The 20,149-nt window shown below is 35.7% G+C and overlaps 1 protein-coding gene across 4 annotated transcripts in view; it reads left to right on the forward strand.

Moving 5' to 3' along the window:
- Window positions 1–20,149, forward strand: part of RALGPS2 (Ral GEF with PH domain and SH3 binding motif 2) — a 219,544-nt gene that overhangs the window by 164,623 nt on the left and 34,772 nt on the right. For all 4 annotated transcript variants that reach the window (XM_058274797.1, XM_058274793.2, XM_058274799.2 and 1 more), the window contains 5 exons: window positions 5,337–5,474; window positions 7,338–7,428; window positions 14,117–14,184; window positions 18,455–18,590; window positions 19,350–19,501. In XM_058274797.1, the coding sequence (XP_058130780.1) occupies window positions 5,337–5,474; window positions 7,338–7,428; window positions 14,117–14,184; window positions 18,455–18,590; window positions 19,350–19,501 (585 nt within the window). The remainder of the gene's footprint in view (window positions 1–5,336; window positions 5,475–7,337; window positions 7,429–14,116; window positions 14,185–18,454; window positions 18,591–19,349; window positions 19,502–20,149) is intronic.

Genomic DNA, 20,149 nt, shown 5'->3' on the forward strand with positions numbered 1-20,149 from the left:
GAAAGGAATCTTCACCTCCTTAGCTACACTGACTCTTGCTAGGAAGGATTATGAGACAGTTGCCAGATCTTCCAATTTTTCTGAAAAAGGAGACATTTAGATTTTTCCTGTCATGTTTCCTGATTTTTAAAACATTGGGACAGATAGAATGCCAGCTTCTACCCTCTGGTTTATATCACAAATACATAATTGTTGTATTCCTTAATAGCTTAATCTGGAAAATATGAGGTAGTAAGTTCCTGATTTTGTACTTTCTTACTTTAGCAATTAGTACTACCACTAACAAGGTAAGGAAATTGGAATGGCAGGTGTTTGGAGCACATAGTGGGTTTAGTTTGGCATTAAATTGAAAATGAAAATCAGGACCTCAGTTCTATACAGATTTGGAAAGTCATCAGTAGTTAAGTGATAGAATAACTACAGAAATAAGATGTTCCAGGGAAAGTACATGAAGAGGAAGATTAATGAGAGAGCTCTAGGTAATACCAACTTCCAAGGAATATGAGGAAAAAAGACGATTCAGAAAAAGTGGCTACAAGTTAAAGCCAGGAAAAACCAAGGAACCAAAAGGGAATGGTAAAAATGTTATGGAGAGATTAAATAGGAGAGAGAGACCAAGGAAGATGTTTAAGGATTTAATAACGATGAGGTCATTCATACCTTTGCCAAAATAGGCTTCATTAGCATGATAGATGCAGAGAGTTACCTTAGTGTGTTGAAGAGTGACTGGATAACAATATATGAAGAATTTAAAATCAATAAGAAAAAGATAACCCAAGAGGGGGGAAAAATGGACAAAGGCACTTCATAGAAATACAAATGAATTAACCTCATTACTAATCAGGAAATGAAAATTAAGACCCAATGAGATACCATTTCATACTCATGATTGGCAGAATTTAAGAAGAGTGATAATACCAGGTGTCTTAATTTGCCAAGGCTTCTGTAACAAAGTACCAACAGAAATTTATTGTCTCAGTTTTGGAGGCTTGAAATCCAAAATCAGGGGGTCAGCAGGATCATTCTTTCTCTGAAGTCTGGTGCTCTCATGGTCATTTGCTGCTATCCACAGCTCAAACTCTGCCCCATCACATAGCTGTCTCTCTCCCTTCCTGTCTCCTGTTTCTTCCTGCTCTATCCAAATTTCCCCTGCTTATAAGGATTCCAGCCATACTGGATTAAAGCCCACCCTGATTGAGTTTGACCTCATCTTATTATAATAATACCTTCAAAGATCTTATTTACAGATGAGTTTTCATCCATAGGGCTAGGAAGTTAGGAATGGAAGGTATCTTTGTGGGGGGCATCATTCTTTTCATTACACCAGATGTAAGCACACGTGTGCATTAGTAGAAACTCTTGCATACTATCAGTGGGGGACGGGAGGTGGTATGGCAGTGTCTTATAAAGTCGAACATTAATATCCCCTACAGCCTAGCAGTTCCACTCCTTGGTATAAATATACCTAGAGAAATTCTTGTACATATGTTAAAGAAGAATTTACAAGACTGTCTATAGCAACATGGGAAAGGGCGAAGTAACCTAAAAGTCTATCAGAAATAAAATGAATAAGAATATTATACAGTCATTTGCTAGTTTATTCTCAATTTAAGGAATGACATAAAGCAATATTTAACAGTATGGCTGAGTCTCATTTAAAAATAAAATAGAAGAAGCAATCACAGAAGGATTTATTTATTTAACAAACACAAATCACTATGTACCAGACACTGTTCTAGTAACTCTACAATTATTGTCAGTTAATGTAGTCATACATATGTAAAGTATAATCTTTTTAAAAGCTCGAAAATAAGCAAAAGTAAACAATACATTGTGCAAGGAAACAGCTACATGTGTCTTGGGGAGGAAAAAAACAAGGAAATGATATTCTTAATTCAGAATAGTGGTTTCCTCTGTACAAGAGGCAGGGAGATAAATAGAAAAAAGCATATAGGTGGGTGTAACAGTAATGGTAATACCTGGTAGCTAATAAATGTTTATTATTTGATAACATATTACATGCTTAAGGATAATTTTTAAAAGATAAAATCATGGCTTATGCTAATATAAAATAAATACATGTCAAAGATTTTGTTTAAATCATTAAATTGATAAGGGAATCAGTAAGCTATTACAGCCTAGAGAGAATTCAGAGTAACACATATAGCAATCAGGAATGCTGATACGAATTTACAGATAGCTGCACAATTGGTCAATATACACAGGACAATAAGTAGTTACATTCCATTGGGCATAATTCAGAGTTTTTCAAAAAAGTTTTCATGACACATGTAAACTTTCATATGTATCAAATATTACATTAAAAATACAGAGATGAAGGTTAGAAGAAGGCAGTAAGTGTACTATTCTGTATTTCTTTTTCAAAGGTTATTTGTTGAAGAGAGGGAAGCAAAGTTCCTATCTTGGTGAGGGGTTCAGATTTGAAGGAAGCAGATTAAAGAGTATGTATTGACTCTGGGAAAGGAGCCAGTGAGGGGTACGTGGTAGTAGAGACAGCAGTAGGTGTTTTGAAAGAGACAGTAGTTATTACATTCAAATCAGGTTTAGAATTGGAAAGAAGTGAGGGATTTCTCTTCCTCTGTAATCAGAGGAGGAGGAAAGCAAAAAGATTCCAAATTTTAAAAAGTATTTATGATGGGTAACTTAAAGAATGTTGTAAAGATTTCCTAATGGAAAAGGAATGCTACTAGGATGAGTAAAAGGATTGCCATGCCAACCAGCGAGAGTATTACACTAACACCACTGAATTGTGTATTTTAAAAGCATTAAAATGTAAAATTTTAGGTTGTATATATGTTCCCAGATAAAAAATTTTAAAAGCTATAGGACTATACAACATAAAGAGTGAACCCTAAACCTAATGTAAACTATGGACTATAGTTAATAGTATATTTATAATTACAGTTATCCCTTCCACATTGTGTGGATAAAGGAGTACAGTACCACCACAATCTGGTAAATCTATATAAAATTTTTTGGCCTTCCCTTCGTACCAGAGAAGTCTGAATTTTTTTTTTTTCTTTCATGGGATATTTACAGTACCTTATTGTAAAATTTGGACTAAATAGTATATAATACTGTATGTATACTTTATGCGTTTGAGTTTCTAAACTTTTTCTTCTCTGGCTTTCTCTTTCTTTTTCTCTGTATTCATCCTGTTTATAAAAGACTCCAGTAAGAGAATTAAGACCTACCCTGGACCACACCTTAACTGAAATAAACATAGCAAAGTTTATAATAGTTTTACACCAACAGAAACAGATTAAATTTAAGAACGTGATTTTCCGGGGGTACATACAGTTTTGAATTACAAGTACCTATTGTCAAAATACATTGCAGGTGATTTCAGACAACCAGGGGCTGGGGGACTCTGCCACTCCCCACCTCTCACCTCCATCCCTGCTTCGGAGCTCCTAGGTTAGGCTTCCAGTTGGAACCTACCCCGCCTGGCTGGCTGAGTTGGGGTGGAGTAGGTGAGACAGTGGCTCTGTGGTTGGCCTAACCTAGGCCAGAAACTCAGAAGGGCTAGATGTCCCTCATCTGCCGGAGCTGTTGGGTTTTCTGGTCAAAACTGATAGATATTGTCCATGTGTCCCTCTCCTTGGTCCTTCAAGTGAGTGAAGCCCTTGGAAAGTGACATAGGAAACTCTCAACTTTGCCCTTCCTATGTCCACAGGCTAGTGGGTCACAGATCTGGGGAAGTAGCAGCCAGCACGGGACCCCTCTGGGAGAAAGGGCTTTGCCTCCGCTTCAGAGACTGAACCTGCTGCAGTAGTCCTGGGAAATGGGGAGGAAGCTGGCTAAAGGAGGTGTTCCCTATCTGCTTTTTGTTTAAGTCTGTATTCTTTTTTCCTGTCTGTAATAAAACTTTTTTTTTTAAGTTGTTCTTTTTTAATTCACTATGCAGGATTTTCTTTTTCATATAGTCCAAGATAGAGCAGCTTAATGAGTCTTAAATGAGTCTATAGTCTTGAAGGGATAGGATATTGAATACAAGAAAATTTAAATACCTAAGAATATAAAGTCATAAAAGTTTATCAAGTGAATGGTATAGGTAATATGTGGGTTTATAACAGAGTGAATACTTGGGCTACAAGTGAAGCCTCTGCGATTCAGCTCTATCACTAACAGGTAGTGTGTGGCGTTAGACACATCCTTTAATATCTGTGGACCTCAGGATCTTCATCTCTGAAAAAGAGGGGGTTAGACTAGACAGTTTATAAATTCCTTTCTTGGAATCTGCAAGAAAACTAGAAAATAGTTGATGTTGGACTGAATCTAAAGTTTTAAGATTTGAATGGGCAGAGATGAGTCTAGAAAACATCCAAAAGTAGAGAAATTGGCAGGAGGAAAAACAGGCTCATTGGAAAGTCATTGAGTTCATCAGTGACAGTTGATGAACTTGGAAAGTGTAGTTTTTCTCTCCAACTATAGTGAACTGTAAAGCTAATCTATTACACATTTTATATGTGTATAGTAAACTCTTAGGACATATTTTTAAATGTGACCTTGCATGTCCAGAACTAGTACAGCCAAGATATATTGGGGAATGTTATTTTTGTTGGTACAGAGAAGAAGGACTAGGAAAGAGTTCATTTGTAGTCGCATAAATTATTTCAGAAATCTAATTGTTCATCTTTAAAGACATTTCTACCTGAAGTAGACAGTTTCCAAAAAAGTTAAAACTTGAATGATAGTAACCATCAACTCAGGGCGAGGGGGTACAGAACTAATATTAAATAACTACCCCATGGTAGTCTCTGGCTAGGCTGGCTAACTTCTTTAGTCTTTACCACAACTTGGAAAATAGGTATTATTTGTACAGATGTAAAAATTGAAGGTCCAAGAGATTAAAATAGGAATCCAATATGTAACTAGTCAGGGGCAGAACCAGTTCAAAGTTCAGCTTCTTTCCATTAGGTCTCACATGTGCTGGAGTTTCTAACTCCAGCCTCAAGCCATACTTTAAAATGGTATCATAAGAAGTCATTTACAAAAGAGACATGTATTATTTACATGCCTGACTCCAAGTCTATGGAAATCTAGGCTTCATTGGTCATGTTTTAACAAGGCTACAGTGTACTAATAAGAGTACATTCTAAATTCAGCATATATTGAAATATACCTATAAACTAACTCTTTTTTTCTCTTCAGGTTGTGACAATCTTTTTTTTTTTTTTAAGTTTGTACTGGGGATTGAACCCAGAACATTGTACATGGGAAGCAGGCGCTCAACTACTGAGCTGTACCTGCTTCCCGTGATACTCTTCTAAACTACAAGTAAGAAAGCACTCACTTATCTAACTTTGTTTCAGGTATCTATTTGTCAGATTTAACATACATTGATTCAGCATACCCATCAACTGGCAGCATTCTAGAAAATGAGCAGAGATCAAATTTAATGAATAACATCCTTCGAATAATTTCTGATTTACAGCAGTCCTGTGAATATGGTAAGTGTCTGGGGGTTAAAAAGCTGCGCTGTTACGCTGTGAGTCTATTGATTAATTCATGTACATTGATGGCCACTTTTCACACAGCAGAGAATATCAATTTCTTATTTCTATTCTAGCATAAAGAAGAATAATAGCTATTTTATCTCATCATTTAATATGAGATAAATATCATTTATCTCATTTAATATCATTCTGTTTGAGATCTTGCTTTTAAAGAATTAAAATAGTTAATATTTAATATTTAAAATACTTAATTTTCTTTTGCTTTTATACTATTTTGTCACAACTGCATACAGAACACAAGTACAATAAGTATACCTACATCACTGGAATTTAAACCTTTATAGGGGGCAGTGGACTTGGCCCAGTGGTTAGGGCATCCATCTACCACATGGGAGGTCCACGGTTCAAGCCCTGGGTGTCCTTGACCCTTGTGCAGTTGGCCCATGCGCAGTGTTTATGCCAAGCACAAGGAGTGCTGTGCCACGCAGGGGTGTCCCCCGTAGGGGAGCCCCATGCGCAAGGAGTGCACCCCATAAGGAGAGCTGCCTGGCACGAAAGAAGGTGCAGCCTGCCCAGGAATGGTGCCGCCCACACGGAGAGCTGACACAAGATGACGCAACAAAAAGAAACACAGATTCCCATGCCACTGACAACAACAGAAGCTTACAAAGAAGACGCAGCAAATAGACACAGAGAATAGACAACTGGGGTTGGGGTGGGGGGAAGGGGAGAGAAATAAATAAATCTTCAAAAAAATAAACCTTTATAGTTTACAGAATTTTTTCTATGTATGTCATTTGATCTCACTGATCTATTATGTAATTAGTTCTTATGATTTTCAGTTAGGGAAGGAGCTGAGAACTTTTATCCTAGTGAGAATTGACTAGCTTTCTTGAGTCAGACATTGAGTAAATAACCAGTTCTCATCCAAGGTGTGTTTTACAGTAAGATGTCTGGAAAGAGCTAATCAAACCCAAATGATTGGGGGGTGAGGGTAAGGACTTAAAAGGTTTTGAAATGTATGGATGCTTTCAGTTTGATAGGAGATAAAGTTAGATTGTTGGGATTTTTCAAATTTTTTCTTTGTCATTTGAAGGTTTTTAAGCTGAATTGTCATGCTTAATATTTATTTGCATGTTAAATTAAGCATACAATGTCACTATTAATACTTCTGTTTTCATCATTAGTTACCAGGGGGCTTTTATTTTTCCTTTAAACTAGGGACTGTTAAAAACGTATTGATGTTATTAAACTTTTCTTAATACCAGTGTTGTATTTGTTTTTAGCAGGCCCCATATATCATTTTTATGGTACTAAAAAAACAGTGGAGTTATATTTATTTGATTTATTTAAAATAAATTTATCTTAAAGAAAACTCTAAAATTTTCCAAAAATGTAGAAGAGAATTTTACTGAAAATTAAAGAATCTCTTAATCTGTCCTTTCCTCAACATTTTTATACGTAAGACCACATTATAATGTTAAATTGATCTTAAAATTTATAAGAAAATAAAAACATATTTACAAATGGGAGCCAGAATCTTAAAAAAAAAAAAAAAAAAAAGCCTCTATAAGTCACAATAAAGTCCCTGATTTTTTTTCTATAGTATATCTCAACTATGTAGGGCTTTGTAAATGAAGCTTTTTTTTAAACAAATTAATTTTATTGATACATATTAATAAAGCATACAATTCATCCAAAGTATACAATCAAAGGTATTTGTTATAATCACATAGTTGTGCATTCATTGCTTCAATCATTACATTTTTAAAAATATTATAAAAATGACCTATAAAACTTTTAAAGTTCTGGTTAAGATGTGCTTTATAAGATAATTATTTTTCACCTTTTTACTAGATATTCCTATGTTGCCTCATGTCCAAAAATACCTGAACTCTGTCCAGTATATAGAAGAATTACAAAAGTTTGTGGAAGATGATAATTACAAGTAAGTTATCTTGTTATCTTGTTATATAACTTTGACCTGTCCTCTACCTTTCCACCCCCATCTATTTAAACATTTGTATCCTATATCATATTATATAAATGCCTAATACAGTGGTAAATTTACAATGGTAAAGATATTTACATGTATTTCTTTTTTAATCACTTGATATAATTGAACCAATATACAAATACCTTATCTATTCTTTTATCAAAAAGTATTTTATCTTCTCAAGTTGTTGAGAGGTGATGTTTGATAAATTACTACAGTGATATAAATTTCTTCCTTTCCCTGTATTTTTTATGGAACTTTATCTCAGACTGAAAAATTAATGAAACATTCTAAAAGTACAAAAATTACTCCTTTTTTAATCGTAATTTTTGACACATCTTTGAGCTTGTTTTCAATTATAGTTGTGGATTGAGAAAATACTGAACTTCTTGCTTCTGGGTAAGAGACCTTCTCCCCCATATAGCACCATGCTTAGTTACTCTTTTCTCTATATTACAGCAAATCCTTTATCAAGGATTTTAAAAAATCACTTTTAAGATAACCAATATCTCTTTCTTTTTTCTTACTATCCACAATACTTGCCAAAGTGGTGCATGTGGTGGGGTGGGGTGAATTACTAATTTTCAAAATATCTTTCAGTGATATGCTGTACATCATAACTCCTGGAAGTTTTGGTGGGTTTTTTTGGGTTTTTTGTTGTTGTTGTTGTTGTTGTTTTCAAAAGTTGAGAGGCTAAAGACTCTTTTCTCTTGAGATTTCTCGTTTTTCTTTTAGTTTCACTTGTTAATTTAAAAAAATTTTTTGCTTAGCTTTATGTTTCCAATTTTTCCCAAGCTTTCAAATTGAGCTTTGTGTCTTCTGCAAATACGTACTTGTCTCAAATGATAGTGGTTATCAACTTTCCTGTATTTGTAGGTCTCAACAATTTTTAAAGGATTCTGCAGAATAGAATTAGTCCCAATAAAAGGCAAGAAATTCTGGAAAACAACTTGAAATAACAGTTCTTCAAATATTAATATATATAGAAGCTCTGGATAGATACTTAAAAATGTATCTAAAATTTTATTGATGTTTGAAAACACCTTTGATTTCATCTTCTCTTCCTATACCATAATATTACTACTTTACATTTTTATAGTAAATTTTACTTTACCAAAAATTTTTATATGGCAACTCATTTGAAACCGTGTAAGGTCAGTGGATCATTTCTAAGGCTGGGATTGTTTCTCAAGTCTTGATACCCTAAATTGTAAGCTTCTTGAGTTTAATGGTCTCTGTCTTATTTCTAGCACTATTTCACTCATCTCTCTAATTACTGATATAGCACTTACATATAATGACCATTCATGTCTTATCTAATGAGGTAAAGAAGAGATTAAAAACTCGAAAGGGATGTGGGAAAGGGATGTGGCTCAAGCACTTGGGCTCTGTCTACCATATAGGAGGTCCAGGGTTCAATACCCAGAGCCTCCTGGTAAAGGCACGCTGCCTGTTTGGCGAGCTGGCCTACGCGGACTGCTGGCCTGCACAGGAGTGCTGGCCCATGCAGAGAACTGGCACAACTAAGAGACACAGAGGAGAGACAATAAGAAACACAGGAGAACAGGCTGCTGAGGTGGCCCAAGAGAATGATCACCTATCTCCCACTCAGGAAGGTCCCAGGATCAGTTTACAGAGCCGCCCAATGAGAATACAAGCAAACACAGAACACACAGCAAATGGACACAGAGCAGACAATGGAGGGAAGGGGGAGAAATAAATAAATCTTAAAAAAAAAACTCAATATGAATAAATAGCTATTGAAAATTTCTATATCTGGGTCAAGAAATTTACTTGATTTTAAAGAAGTTAAATTTATACTACCAAATTGTAATGATGTCTAAGAAAAGTTTGTGTGGTTATAGAGGATGGTAAATTTTTACTGACTATGTAGTTAAAATTTAGTATAGTGTAATTGAAATTAGTTTTTAACTTATTGAAGGATAGACTTAGCTATTTAGGCCATAAAGTCATTCTAACTCTCTAGAAACTGACATTTAAGATACTTTCATTATTGTAGAAAAGCTGATGTTATTAAATTGATTTTTGTTTTCAGTAGTAGCCAGAACCACAGCAACCTTCCCATTATAATCTTTTAACAAATATTTTATTAAACTTTCACTGCAAGCTAGTCACTGTGCTAGTTGCTAGGATTACAAAAAGAATCAAATATTATTCTTGCCCTCACGAAGCTCAGTCTCATATGTGTCACATCCACAGAACAGAAAATAACAAAATAATTTATACAGTCCTATGATAGAGATATGCCCACGGTTTTATGGGAACATAAATTAGGGGGAGACCTGACCGAGTTTTCAGTGGGAAATGGAAAGTGAAGGGAAATAGGAATGGCTTCAGGGGACAGTGTCACCTGAGCTAAATCTTAACAGTTGAGTTGGTAATGCCACATGAAGGGTAAGGAAGACATTCAAGGAGATGGAATGGGGTAAGAAATAGTGGTGTCCCTTGATGGTGTTGCGTCATTCTATTGGAGACTGAAGAGGACAGATTTTTTTCCCCCTAAAGATGCTCTTGTTTACTATTAAGGGAACCTGGCAATATATTGGACTTCACTTCTCAGGAAGTTTTGGATCACAGAGAGGTTCAACAAGGGCAGTGGAGGAATACTAGTGTGGGATGTTATTGACAGAGGACACATGGTTGGCAGGGAGTTCCACAGGGCATATATCCAGGGTACATAAAAATGTTTGGATATTTTCATAGTGGAAACAATTAAAAACAACTGAGGGAGTACTGAGATTCTAGCCAGGGGAGCTCTATCACAGTCCCTAAAGGAATAGCAACACAATCCCCCAAGTGCAATGGCAAAGACCAAAAAAGAATGAAGGTCCAACAATGAGCCCCTGATACTAATGGCTATGCTTGTGAGCCTGTGCATCTGAAATAAGAACAAGGCCTAGAGCAGCAATGTGCCTAAGAGTTACCTCCTGAGAGCCTCCATGTTGCTGAAATGTGGCCAGTCTCGAACCCAAACCAGCATGTAAATGCATTGCCTTCCCCCCAGTGTGGGACATGACTCCTGGGGATGAGCCTCCCTGACGCCAAGGGATTACTACCAAGTACCAGCTGATGACGTAACTAGAAAATGACCTTGAATAAAAGGGTCAACTCGGACCAGCAGAATATCTCTGTCTACATATAATAACAGGAGTTAAAAATGCTTTTTGACCTAAATCAAGGGGGAAATGACCTAAATCAATGGACAAATGAGTTTATATGGCTATGAGTCTCTAAAAAAGAGCCGGGAGGTTATCAGAGGGGTTGCCCTTATGCACACCTGAGCAGAGTCCCAGAGACAGATAAAGTAGATACAACGCCAGATATTGATTGTTCTGAGGGCTACAGAGACCCACAAGTTCTATGGCCATGTCAGTTGGCCCTTCTTTGGAGTTGGTGTTTCTGTGTGATGGAGCTGGACTCAGGTGTGATCTCTTTTCACAAGCCTTTCCTGTTACTTTACCAGAATTGTAGTTGGTGCTGGGGTTTAAGATATACCCAGAGGATCTGAATCTCTGGACTGACCATATGATAGCCAGGTCCTGAGCCTCAACAGACTTCAGCTCCTACACTCTGGTTTATTGAACTTACCCCAGTCAGCTAATATGGAGTTGAAGAATGTCAACCACCACACCATGGAGCCAAGAGTACCTACAACTGAAAGCAGGAGGATTGCATCCAGCATCCATGTGGAATCTAAGCCCCCTCTTGACATAGATGTGGAATGGACACAACCAATCCAAGGTCCACAGGATGGAGGAATAGAATATGGATTAGAGTGGACTTACTGATATTCTATTCATGAATTATTGTGGTTAGTAATCGAAGGAAATGTGGCATTGGTATGGAAAAAGTGGCCATGGTGGCTTCTAGGTGTGGGGAATGGGAAGAAGAGATGAGATATGGAGGCGTTTTTGGGACTTGGAGTTGTCCTGGGTGGTGCTGCAGGGACAATTACCAGACATTGTGGGTCCTCCCATGGCCCGCTGGATGGAACGTGGGAGAGTGTGGGCTATGATGTGGACCATTGACGATGAGATGCAGCGATGCTCAGAGATGTATTCACCAAATGCAATGAATGTGTCATGATGATGGAGGAGAATGTTGCTATGGGGGGAGTAGTGGGGTGAGGGGGGTGGGGGGTACATAGGGACCTCATTTTCTGAATGTGATATTTTTTAAAAATGAATTTTAAAAAATAGGAAAAAAATTTATTTTTGCTAATACTTTGAGAGTATTTTGGCAATATTGAAAGAAAAAGAAAATTGAAGCCAACGCTTTTGTTATCTATCCTTTTTTTCTAAGTAGAATGGTAAAGAGTTTACTGTATGCTACAATTTGGAATTTTAAATGCCAAATTTTAAATATTAATGTATGGTCTTAATTAAGAATTAAAAGTAGTGCTTGGTCAAAAAAAAAAGATGCTATTGTATTACATAGCTAATAATTGAACATTCTGAAAATTAGGGCATGTTAACATAAGAGCCATTTAAATTCTTAGGGAAAAAGTGGTTTTTATGATGAAAAATTCTTAAATAAAAATGCTAATTCACTTATCTAAAGTCATCTGTTTTTGGCAACTCTATCTCTAGGCAGCCAGTATAGATACTACAAATTACATGCATGACTTTAAATCATGATGAAAGTTTTTCCAAATTATTTCATTTTAATGCTGAACATACCTCTGCTCATGGGAAGTGGATGTGGCACAAGTGATAGGGCTTCCACCTACAATATGGGAGGACCCAGCTTTGATTCCTGGGGCCTCCTGGTGAAAAAGAAGAGAAAGCGTGCCCGCATGGTGAGCTGAATGACCACACGGTAACCCAGTGCGTGTGCAAGTGAGTCAAGCAGCAAGGTGATATTGCAACAAAAGAGAAACGAAGGGGAGAATCAAGGTGAAGCACAGCAGAAACCAGGAACTGAGATGGCACAGCAGACAGCGAACCTCTCTCCACATCAGAAGTCAAACCAGAGGTCAAATACCAGTGAATCCTAGAGGAGAAAAAATGATAAGAGAAGACAAAAAAGAGAAATAGATACAGAAGATCACACAGCAATGGACACAGACAGCAAAAACAGCAGGGGAGGGGGAGGGGGAGGGAATGGGGAAGGGGAAAATAAATTTTAAAAAATAAAGAATCTTTTAAAAATATCTGCTCAATAAATTAGCATCACTTTTTTTTTTAGCTGTGTGATATGGCTTTTTTCATTTTTTGTTTGTTTACTTTTTTTCTGGATGAGGAATTTTTTTTTAAGATACATGGATCACACAACATGATACATTTAAATATAATTCCCATATAATTAGCATCACTTTTAATTATTATGTTGTGATTTTATGCTACTGTGGCATCTGACACTAGCACTCCTGGGCTTTGGAAGCTGCTTCTACTTCGTATACTGCTGTCAACTACACATTGCTACTTATAGCAATGTGAGTATCCAGTAGTTCCCTTTCTATTCATTTTTTTGTCTTTTCGCCTACTAGACTGTATCCTTCAAAAAGGCAAGCACACCATGTCTGTCTTGGTCTCTATTACATTCCCGTAGCTGAGCACAGCGCCCAACACAAAACCAGTGTTCAATAAAAATTTATCAAATAAATAAATGCAGTATAGTCTGTGGCCTAGAAAATTAAACTGCTTTATAAAAAGAAAAAGATTAGGGAGTTCTGGTTAATCATACATCTATTTAATACATAGATTTTACATTATAAAATAATTGGAATGTAATGATATTTAATTCCCTCTTAGATTATCAAAGAAATAATAAGTTTAAAACCTACAGTATAGTTTTTTATCATTATGAATGTCACTTGTGCAATTTCATAAAATTTCCTATTGATTAAATGCTAAACAGTTTTTATTAATTTTTAGACAGATACTTAGGTAATAATATTAGGCTTTGTGGACTGACTACATGGTATTTTCTACAACTGCTTCAGTATCCAACGCTTGAAATAACCTCCATTGATAGAAATTATAATCTCCTTTGCTGTGGAAGTCAAAACTGATTATGTTACACTAAGTTCCCACTCACAGTCTTTCACTTAGGACAGGGATTTACCAAGGCTTTTGCCAGCAACCTTTTTATTTGTATAGATCTTTCCTTTGATGACTTGGTTCATTCATTGAATGGTTTGTTGGTTAGTTTTTAGAAAGGTGTTTTTGAGATTTTCAATGCTAAAGGCAAGCCAATAACCCTTCCAGTAAGGACTTTTTGAAAGAGTTTATATAATATATTTAATATTATCTGTGAAAGTTGCTGAATTTGTGTCAGGTATTAATATGGCCACATGTTAAATCACCTTTTAGTCATTCAGCAAGTATCTTGAAATGTATTGAATTGTTTGGCAACTTTGGGGTATTTTCAGGAGATTTTTGTGTTTTTAAATACAGTTTTTTAATCATTTTGCTCTCCCTAATATTTCCTAGAATAATCACAAGATTAGCTGTGAATGAAAGATACAGGAGAGCTACGTATTATTTAAAGATTATTATTTAGAAAGTCTAGATTATTTTATAAAAATGTTTTTACTTTTTTGAGTACTTTTGTGACTTTAATATTATTTTGTCAAATGTTAATCATTTTATGTGTTTTGTTTCTTTTTAAAATTCAGGCTTTCATTAAAAATAGAACCAGGGACAAGCACACCACGTTCTGCTGCTTCCAGAGAAGATTTAGTAGGTTAGTGCCTAGTTTCCTTTATTCTAATTTTTTTAAAAATCAGGTAACCTAATGAGATAGAATATATTCCAAAGTAATTAAATACTCAGCACATTTTATATTGCATATAAATTTTCGTTTTTGATATTAAAATGTCAATCATTTTTGTTTGGTTTATTTTGATTTTTTGTTTTTTAACTAAAAAGTTGCTGATAGTTTGTTAATAATGTGCAAGCAAATGTGCTACCTTATCAAGAAAATAGATACCACAAATAGGAACTAATAAAGTGTTTATGAATATTCATTGTTTAAGAAATTATTGAAAAGTAGTATTTTCCCCCCAAATTCTGAATACTAACCTTCTGATTATTGTATATTCTAAAACTATTTGAAGACCTATCTAATAAGATACAAAAAAATGAGGAAACAAGTCATGACAATATCTAGCAGAAAAAACATATCAGTCTAAATCTTTGAAATTTGTTTCTTTTTTAATTTTAAAATTTTGCAAATCTGTTACTTTGAATTTGCTTTTTTTATTTCCATAAGCTTGAGCCATGTGAATATAGACTACTCTGATTCTAATGCTTAGCTTACCCAATACTTTTTTCATCTCAGAGGAAAATGAAACTGGAACTACAATTAAAAGAGCACTGAACAGCTAACTCTGTTCTCTGTGTGATAGACTGAAAGCTATCTCCTAAAATCGGGAACAAGATAAGGATGTCTGCTCTCATCCTTGCTATTCAGCATTGTGTTAGAAGTGCTAACCAGAGCAATTAGGCAAAAAAGAAATAAAAGACATCCGAATTGGAAAGAAGTAAAACTTTCCAGATTAGCATATGACATGATCCTTTATATAAAATATATATATATAACCTTTTTTCCTCAAAAAGAAAGCAGCCAGAGTTAATAATTGGATTCAGTAAAATGGTAGAATACCAAATCAGTACACAAAAGTTCGTGGTGTTTCTATGCACCAGCAATAAATAATGCAAAAATGAAATCAAGAAAACAGTTCTATTGACATAGCAACTAAGAATAAAATATTCAGGAATAAACTTAATGAAGGATGTAAAAGACAAAACTGCAAATCATTACCAAAAGAAATTAAAGAAAGCCTGAATAAATGAAATATTTTTCAAGTGCATGGCTTGCAAAACTTATTATCATTTAAATGTCAATACTGCCCAAGACAATTTACAGAATTAATGCACTGCCAATCAGAATCCCACAGACTTCTTTGTAGAAATGGAAAAGCTAATTGTCAGGTTCACATGGAAGCACAGGGACCCTAAAGAGCCAAAACCATCATGAAAAGAACAAAGTCGAAGTATTCACATTTCCTGATTTAAAAGCTTATTACAGGGGTGGAAATGCAAGTGGTTGAGTGTCTTATTGTCTTCCACATGGTTGGCGGGGGAGGTCCCAGGGTCGCTTCCTAGTGCCTCCAAAAAAAACAAAAACAAACAACAAGGAAAATAAATGAAAAAACCAACTCAGGGAAGCCAATATGGCTCAAAGGGTTGAGCGCCAGCTTCCCAAATATAAGGTCCTGGGTTCAATTTCTGGCCCCCCATACCTCAAAAAAACAAGACCAAAAAAAAAGTCTTTACAAAACTACAGTAAGGGAAACGGATGTGGCTCAACCAACTGGACTCCCATCTACCATATAGGAGGTCCAGGGGTTGATGCCCAGGGCCCAGTAAGGGCAAGCTGGCCCATGTGGAGTGCCGACCTATGCAGGAATGCAACCTCGCACAGGAGTGCCGCCCTGCGTTGGAATGCCACCCTGTGCAGGAAAGCCGCCCCACGCAGGAGTGCCAGCCAACACGGAAAGTTGTGCAGCAAGATGACGCAACAAGAGCCACAGAGGAGAGAAAATAAGAAGACGTAGCAGAACAGAGAAATGAGGTGGGGCAAGAGAGTAATCGCCTCTCTCCTGCTCTGGAAGGTCCCAGGATTGGTTCCCGGAGCCACCTAATGAGAATACAAGCAGACACAGAAGAACACACAGCAAATGGACACAGAGAGCAGACAGCAGGGGGAATGGTGGTAGGGGAGAATAAATAAAAATAAATCTTTTTTAAAAATAAACTACAGCAAGCAAAACAGCATAGTACTGACACAAGGACAGGCATATAGATCAATGGAATAGAATTTTGAGAACCCAGAAAGAAACTCATACATCTATAGCCAATTGATTTTTGACAAAGGAATAAAGTCCCCTTAATGGAGAAAGAACAGTGTCTTCAACAAGTGGTGCTGGGAAAACTAAATATCCACAGGCAAAAAAGGAAAAATGGACCCCTACCTTATACCATTTAAAAAAATTAACTCAAAATGGATCAACAGCCTAAATATAAGAGCTAAAACTATAAAACACTTGGGGAAATATCTATAGCACTTTGCATTAGGCAGAAGAGTCTTAGATTTTACACAAGCAACAAAAGAAAAAATAGAAATTGGATTGTATTAAAACTAAAAACATTTGTGCACCCAAGGACATTATCAAAAAAGTAAAAAGACAACCAACAAAATGGAAGAAGATATTTGGGAGCTTTATATCTGATAAGGGTTTAATATCTAGAATATATAAAAATCCCTTACAACTCAGCAATAAAACAGTAACCCAGTTTAAAAAAGGGCAAAGGACTTGAATATACATTGCTTCAAAGAAGATATGCAGATGACCTGTAAGCACATAAAAAAAATGCTCAATATCATTAACCATTAGGAAAATGCACATCAAAACCACTATGAGCTACCGTGTCATATCCTTTAGAATGGCTATTATTTTAAAAGTGGAAATTAAGTACTGGTGAGGATGTGGAGAAATTGAATCCCTTGTACATTGTTGGTGGGAATGTTAAATGGTATAGTCTATGGAAAACAGTTGGGCTGTTCCTCAAAAAGTTAAACATAAAACTACTGTATGACCCAGCAATTCCACTTCTAGGTATATACCCAGAAGAATTTAAAGCAGTGATGCCAGTACACCAGTATTCATAGTGGCATTATTCACAATAACCAAAAGGTAGAAGCGACTCATGTATCTGTCAGCAGATGAATCATAAACAAAATGCACACAATGGAATATTACTCAACCGAAAAAGGAATAAAATTCTGATACCACTATACAAATGAGCCTTTATATCATGCTGAGTGATGTAAGTCAGACACAAAGGAACAGCTATTGTATGATTCCATTTATATGAAATAGCTAGAATATGCAAACACGTAGATAATGTTTCTAGGTTACTGGGGAAGTGGGGAGGGATAATAGGGCACTAATGCATAATAGGCGTAGAGTTTCTTTTTGGGGTGATGGGAAAGTAAATGGATGGTGTTGAGGGTAATGCAACATTGTGAATGTGATTAAGTCCACTGAATGGTTTGCTTGGGACTGGTTGAGATGGGAAAGTTTATGTTGTATATGTATTTAAATAGTTCTTTAAAAAGGAAGAGAACATGCAACTAAAGAGACAGTAACAATTAAATGCAATACATGATACTGTACTGTATCTAATAATGGCGGGAAAAGACCCAAAAACACATTATTGGAAAAATTTGGGGGGGGTGGGGAATGAAATATAGACTGTAAACTTATCAATATAAACTTGATAACTGCATTTAAGGTCGTTGTGTAACTGATTATCTTCATTCTTAGGAAATATGCATGGAAGTATTATTTGTGCAAGGAACATGATGTATACAACCTACTCTTATATGTTTAGAAAATTTGTAGATGAATGGATAGGTGGATAGATAGAATGATACAGCAGTGATCATTATGATACAGACTTGATGAATCTAGGTCCAGGAAGGGAATGGAGGGGGTATATTGGAGTTCACTGTATGAGTTTGGTATTATTTTTGCAGCTATCCTGTAAGTTTGAAATTATTTCAAAGTTAAAAGTTTAAGGGGAAAAAAGAAAGCCATGGACAGGGATTCATAAGACCTAGCTGTTTAGACCTTGTTTCATCTGATATTATATCCTTAGCAGATACTCTCTAATTCTGCTTCTTTCTTTGTAAATGAGAAAATATTTATACCGCCAACTTAGGCTTAGAACAGGTAAGATAGATCAGAATTAGTGGATTTTATATGGTTTGGGACTTTGTATTTTAACACTCTGAAAATAGATTTCTCTCATCCTCAGTTAATTAAATAGAACTGCCATTAATATTATGTTAAAATTTAAAATACATTTCATATTTTATATGAAAGAATTAAAAATAAACAATCCTTTGAAACCGTTTGAAAATTTTTCTCTTTTTTATCCATAAGGTCCTGAAGTAGGAGCCTCTCCACAAAGTGGAAGAAAAAGTGTGACAGCCGAAGGAGCCTTGCTACCACAGACTCCCCCATCCCCTCGGAACCTTATTCCACATGGGCACAGGAAGTGCCATAGCTTGGGTTATAAGTCAGCATTTTTCATTTTATCTTTCCAATTTTTAAGTTGTTTGTAGGTGAATTTATTTTCCGTTTACTTTCTTAGTGTCTATGCACAGTTTTCTTATATAACAGTCTTATTGTGATTCAGTAAAGAATCTTGTTTGCCTAAAAGCATTTATTTCTTCTTTTGCCTGTATTTGGAAACAAGCTTTTTCTCAACAGTATATTCACATTTGGGGGAAATAAATGAATATTACAGAGCTATCATTTAAAAAATCAGGAAAGCAACTGCCATTTTCTTTTAAATTATAATCTTTATATCAGGATAGTCATTGCTTGCCTTAACCAAGATAAGGCATCATAAATTAAGGTCTATACAAATTGTGTTCTTCATTCCTAAATGTTAAAGAAAGGGAAAATGTTTCACTAGATTCCTAGATTGATTTCTCAAAAAGGGAACCATGGTTGCCATAATTTTTGCTAAATTGTATAGCTATTCTGCAAAAGTGAATGTGAAATAATTTTTTAAATGGAACTGAGGCTCAAGATGGAATTCATTTAAAATATTCTCAATAGATATGGCCACATTTTGTTCACCATTTTCCCTAAACTGCTCATTTGAGACTTCCATGGTAAAAATCTGTGTGATCATTAATGTGAGAGTTCGAAAGTAAGTTTAGGGTAACGGGTAAATCTTTTATATCTTGAATCTTTATATAAAGATTATATTTTATATCCTGAATTAGGAACCGTACTACAAAATATGAAACTATTTCTCTGTTTCCAGTTTCATTCATAAAATGAACACAGCAGAGTTTAAGAGTGCAACGTTCCCAAATGCAGGGCCAAGACATCTTTTAGATGATAGCGTCATGGAGCCCCATGCACCATCTCGAGGCCAAGCTGAAAGTTCTACTCTTTCTAGTGGAATATCAATAGGTGAGAAGTATTTCTCTGAGGGGTTTTCAAACTTAAATAGAATAATATTTTTACCAAACTCAGCTGGAAAAAAGGACGAATTTAATCAAAAATAGGGAGAAGTCAAAAGTAAAGCAGCAATTAGATACAAGATCATCTTACTAGTAGCTACTGTGATTAATAACTCATGTGATTGTTCTTGAGTCTAGAAGGAGAGGCATTTGAGGAAAAGAATATAGGCTGCTTGAGTTTGACTACATATAGTTTGGATCTGGGAATTAGAAAAGGGCAGAGTCAAGTATGACTCCAAATTTTTTAGATTAAGCAGTTAGATAGAAGGTGTGCTATTTAAGAGAAAGAAGACTGGAAGAGCAGTCCTGTTTAGGGAGAGGTCAGGTGTTTTGAAGTGTTGCTGGGTTGGGAAATCAGGAGTTAGTTCCATTTTGAACATACTTAGACCATGTGGATATGTCAGGTATGTAGTTGGAAGAATGGGCTATCAAAGGAAACTAAGAAGGAAGAACCAGTGAAGTAGGAGGGATATCACAAAAACCCAGTAGAGGAAGTATGTATCAAGGTGGAGGGAAGTGTTGAATATATGAAATGGAAAGGAGGAGTAAGGAGAATGGGGAATTGACTGACCAGTGAATTTGGCAGGAGAGCAGTTAT

The sequence above is a fragment of the Dasypus novemcinctus genome, chromosome 13 (genome assembly GCF_030445035.2).
Source record: "Dasypus novemcinctus isolate mDasNov1 chromosome 13, mDasNov1.1.hap2, whole genome shotgun sequence".
Classification (NCBI taxonomy): Eukaryota; Metazoa; Chordata; class Mammalia; order Cingulata; family Dasypodidae; genus Dasypus; species Dasypus novemcinctus.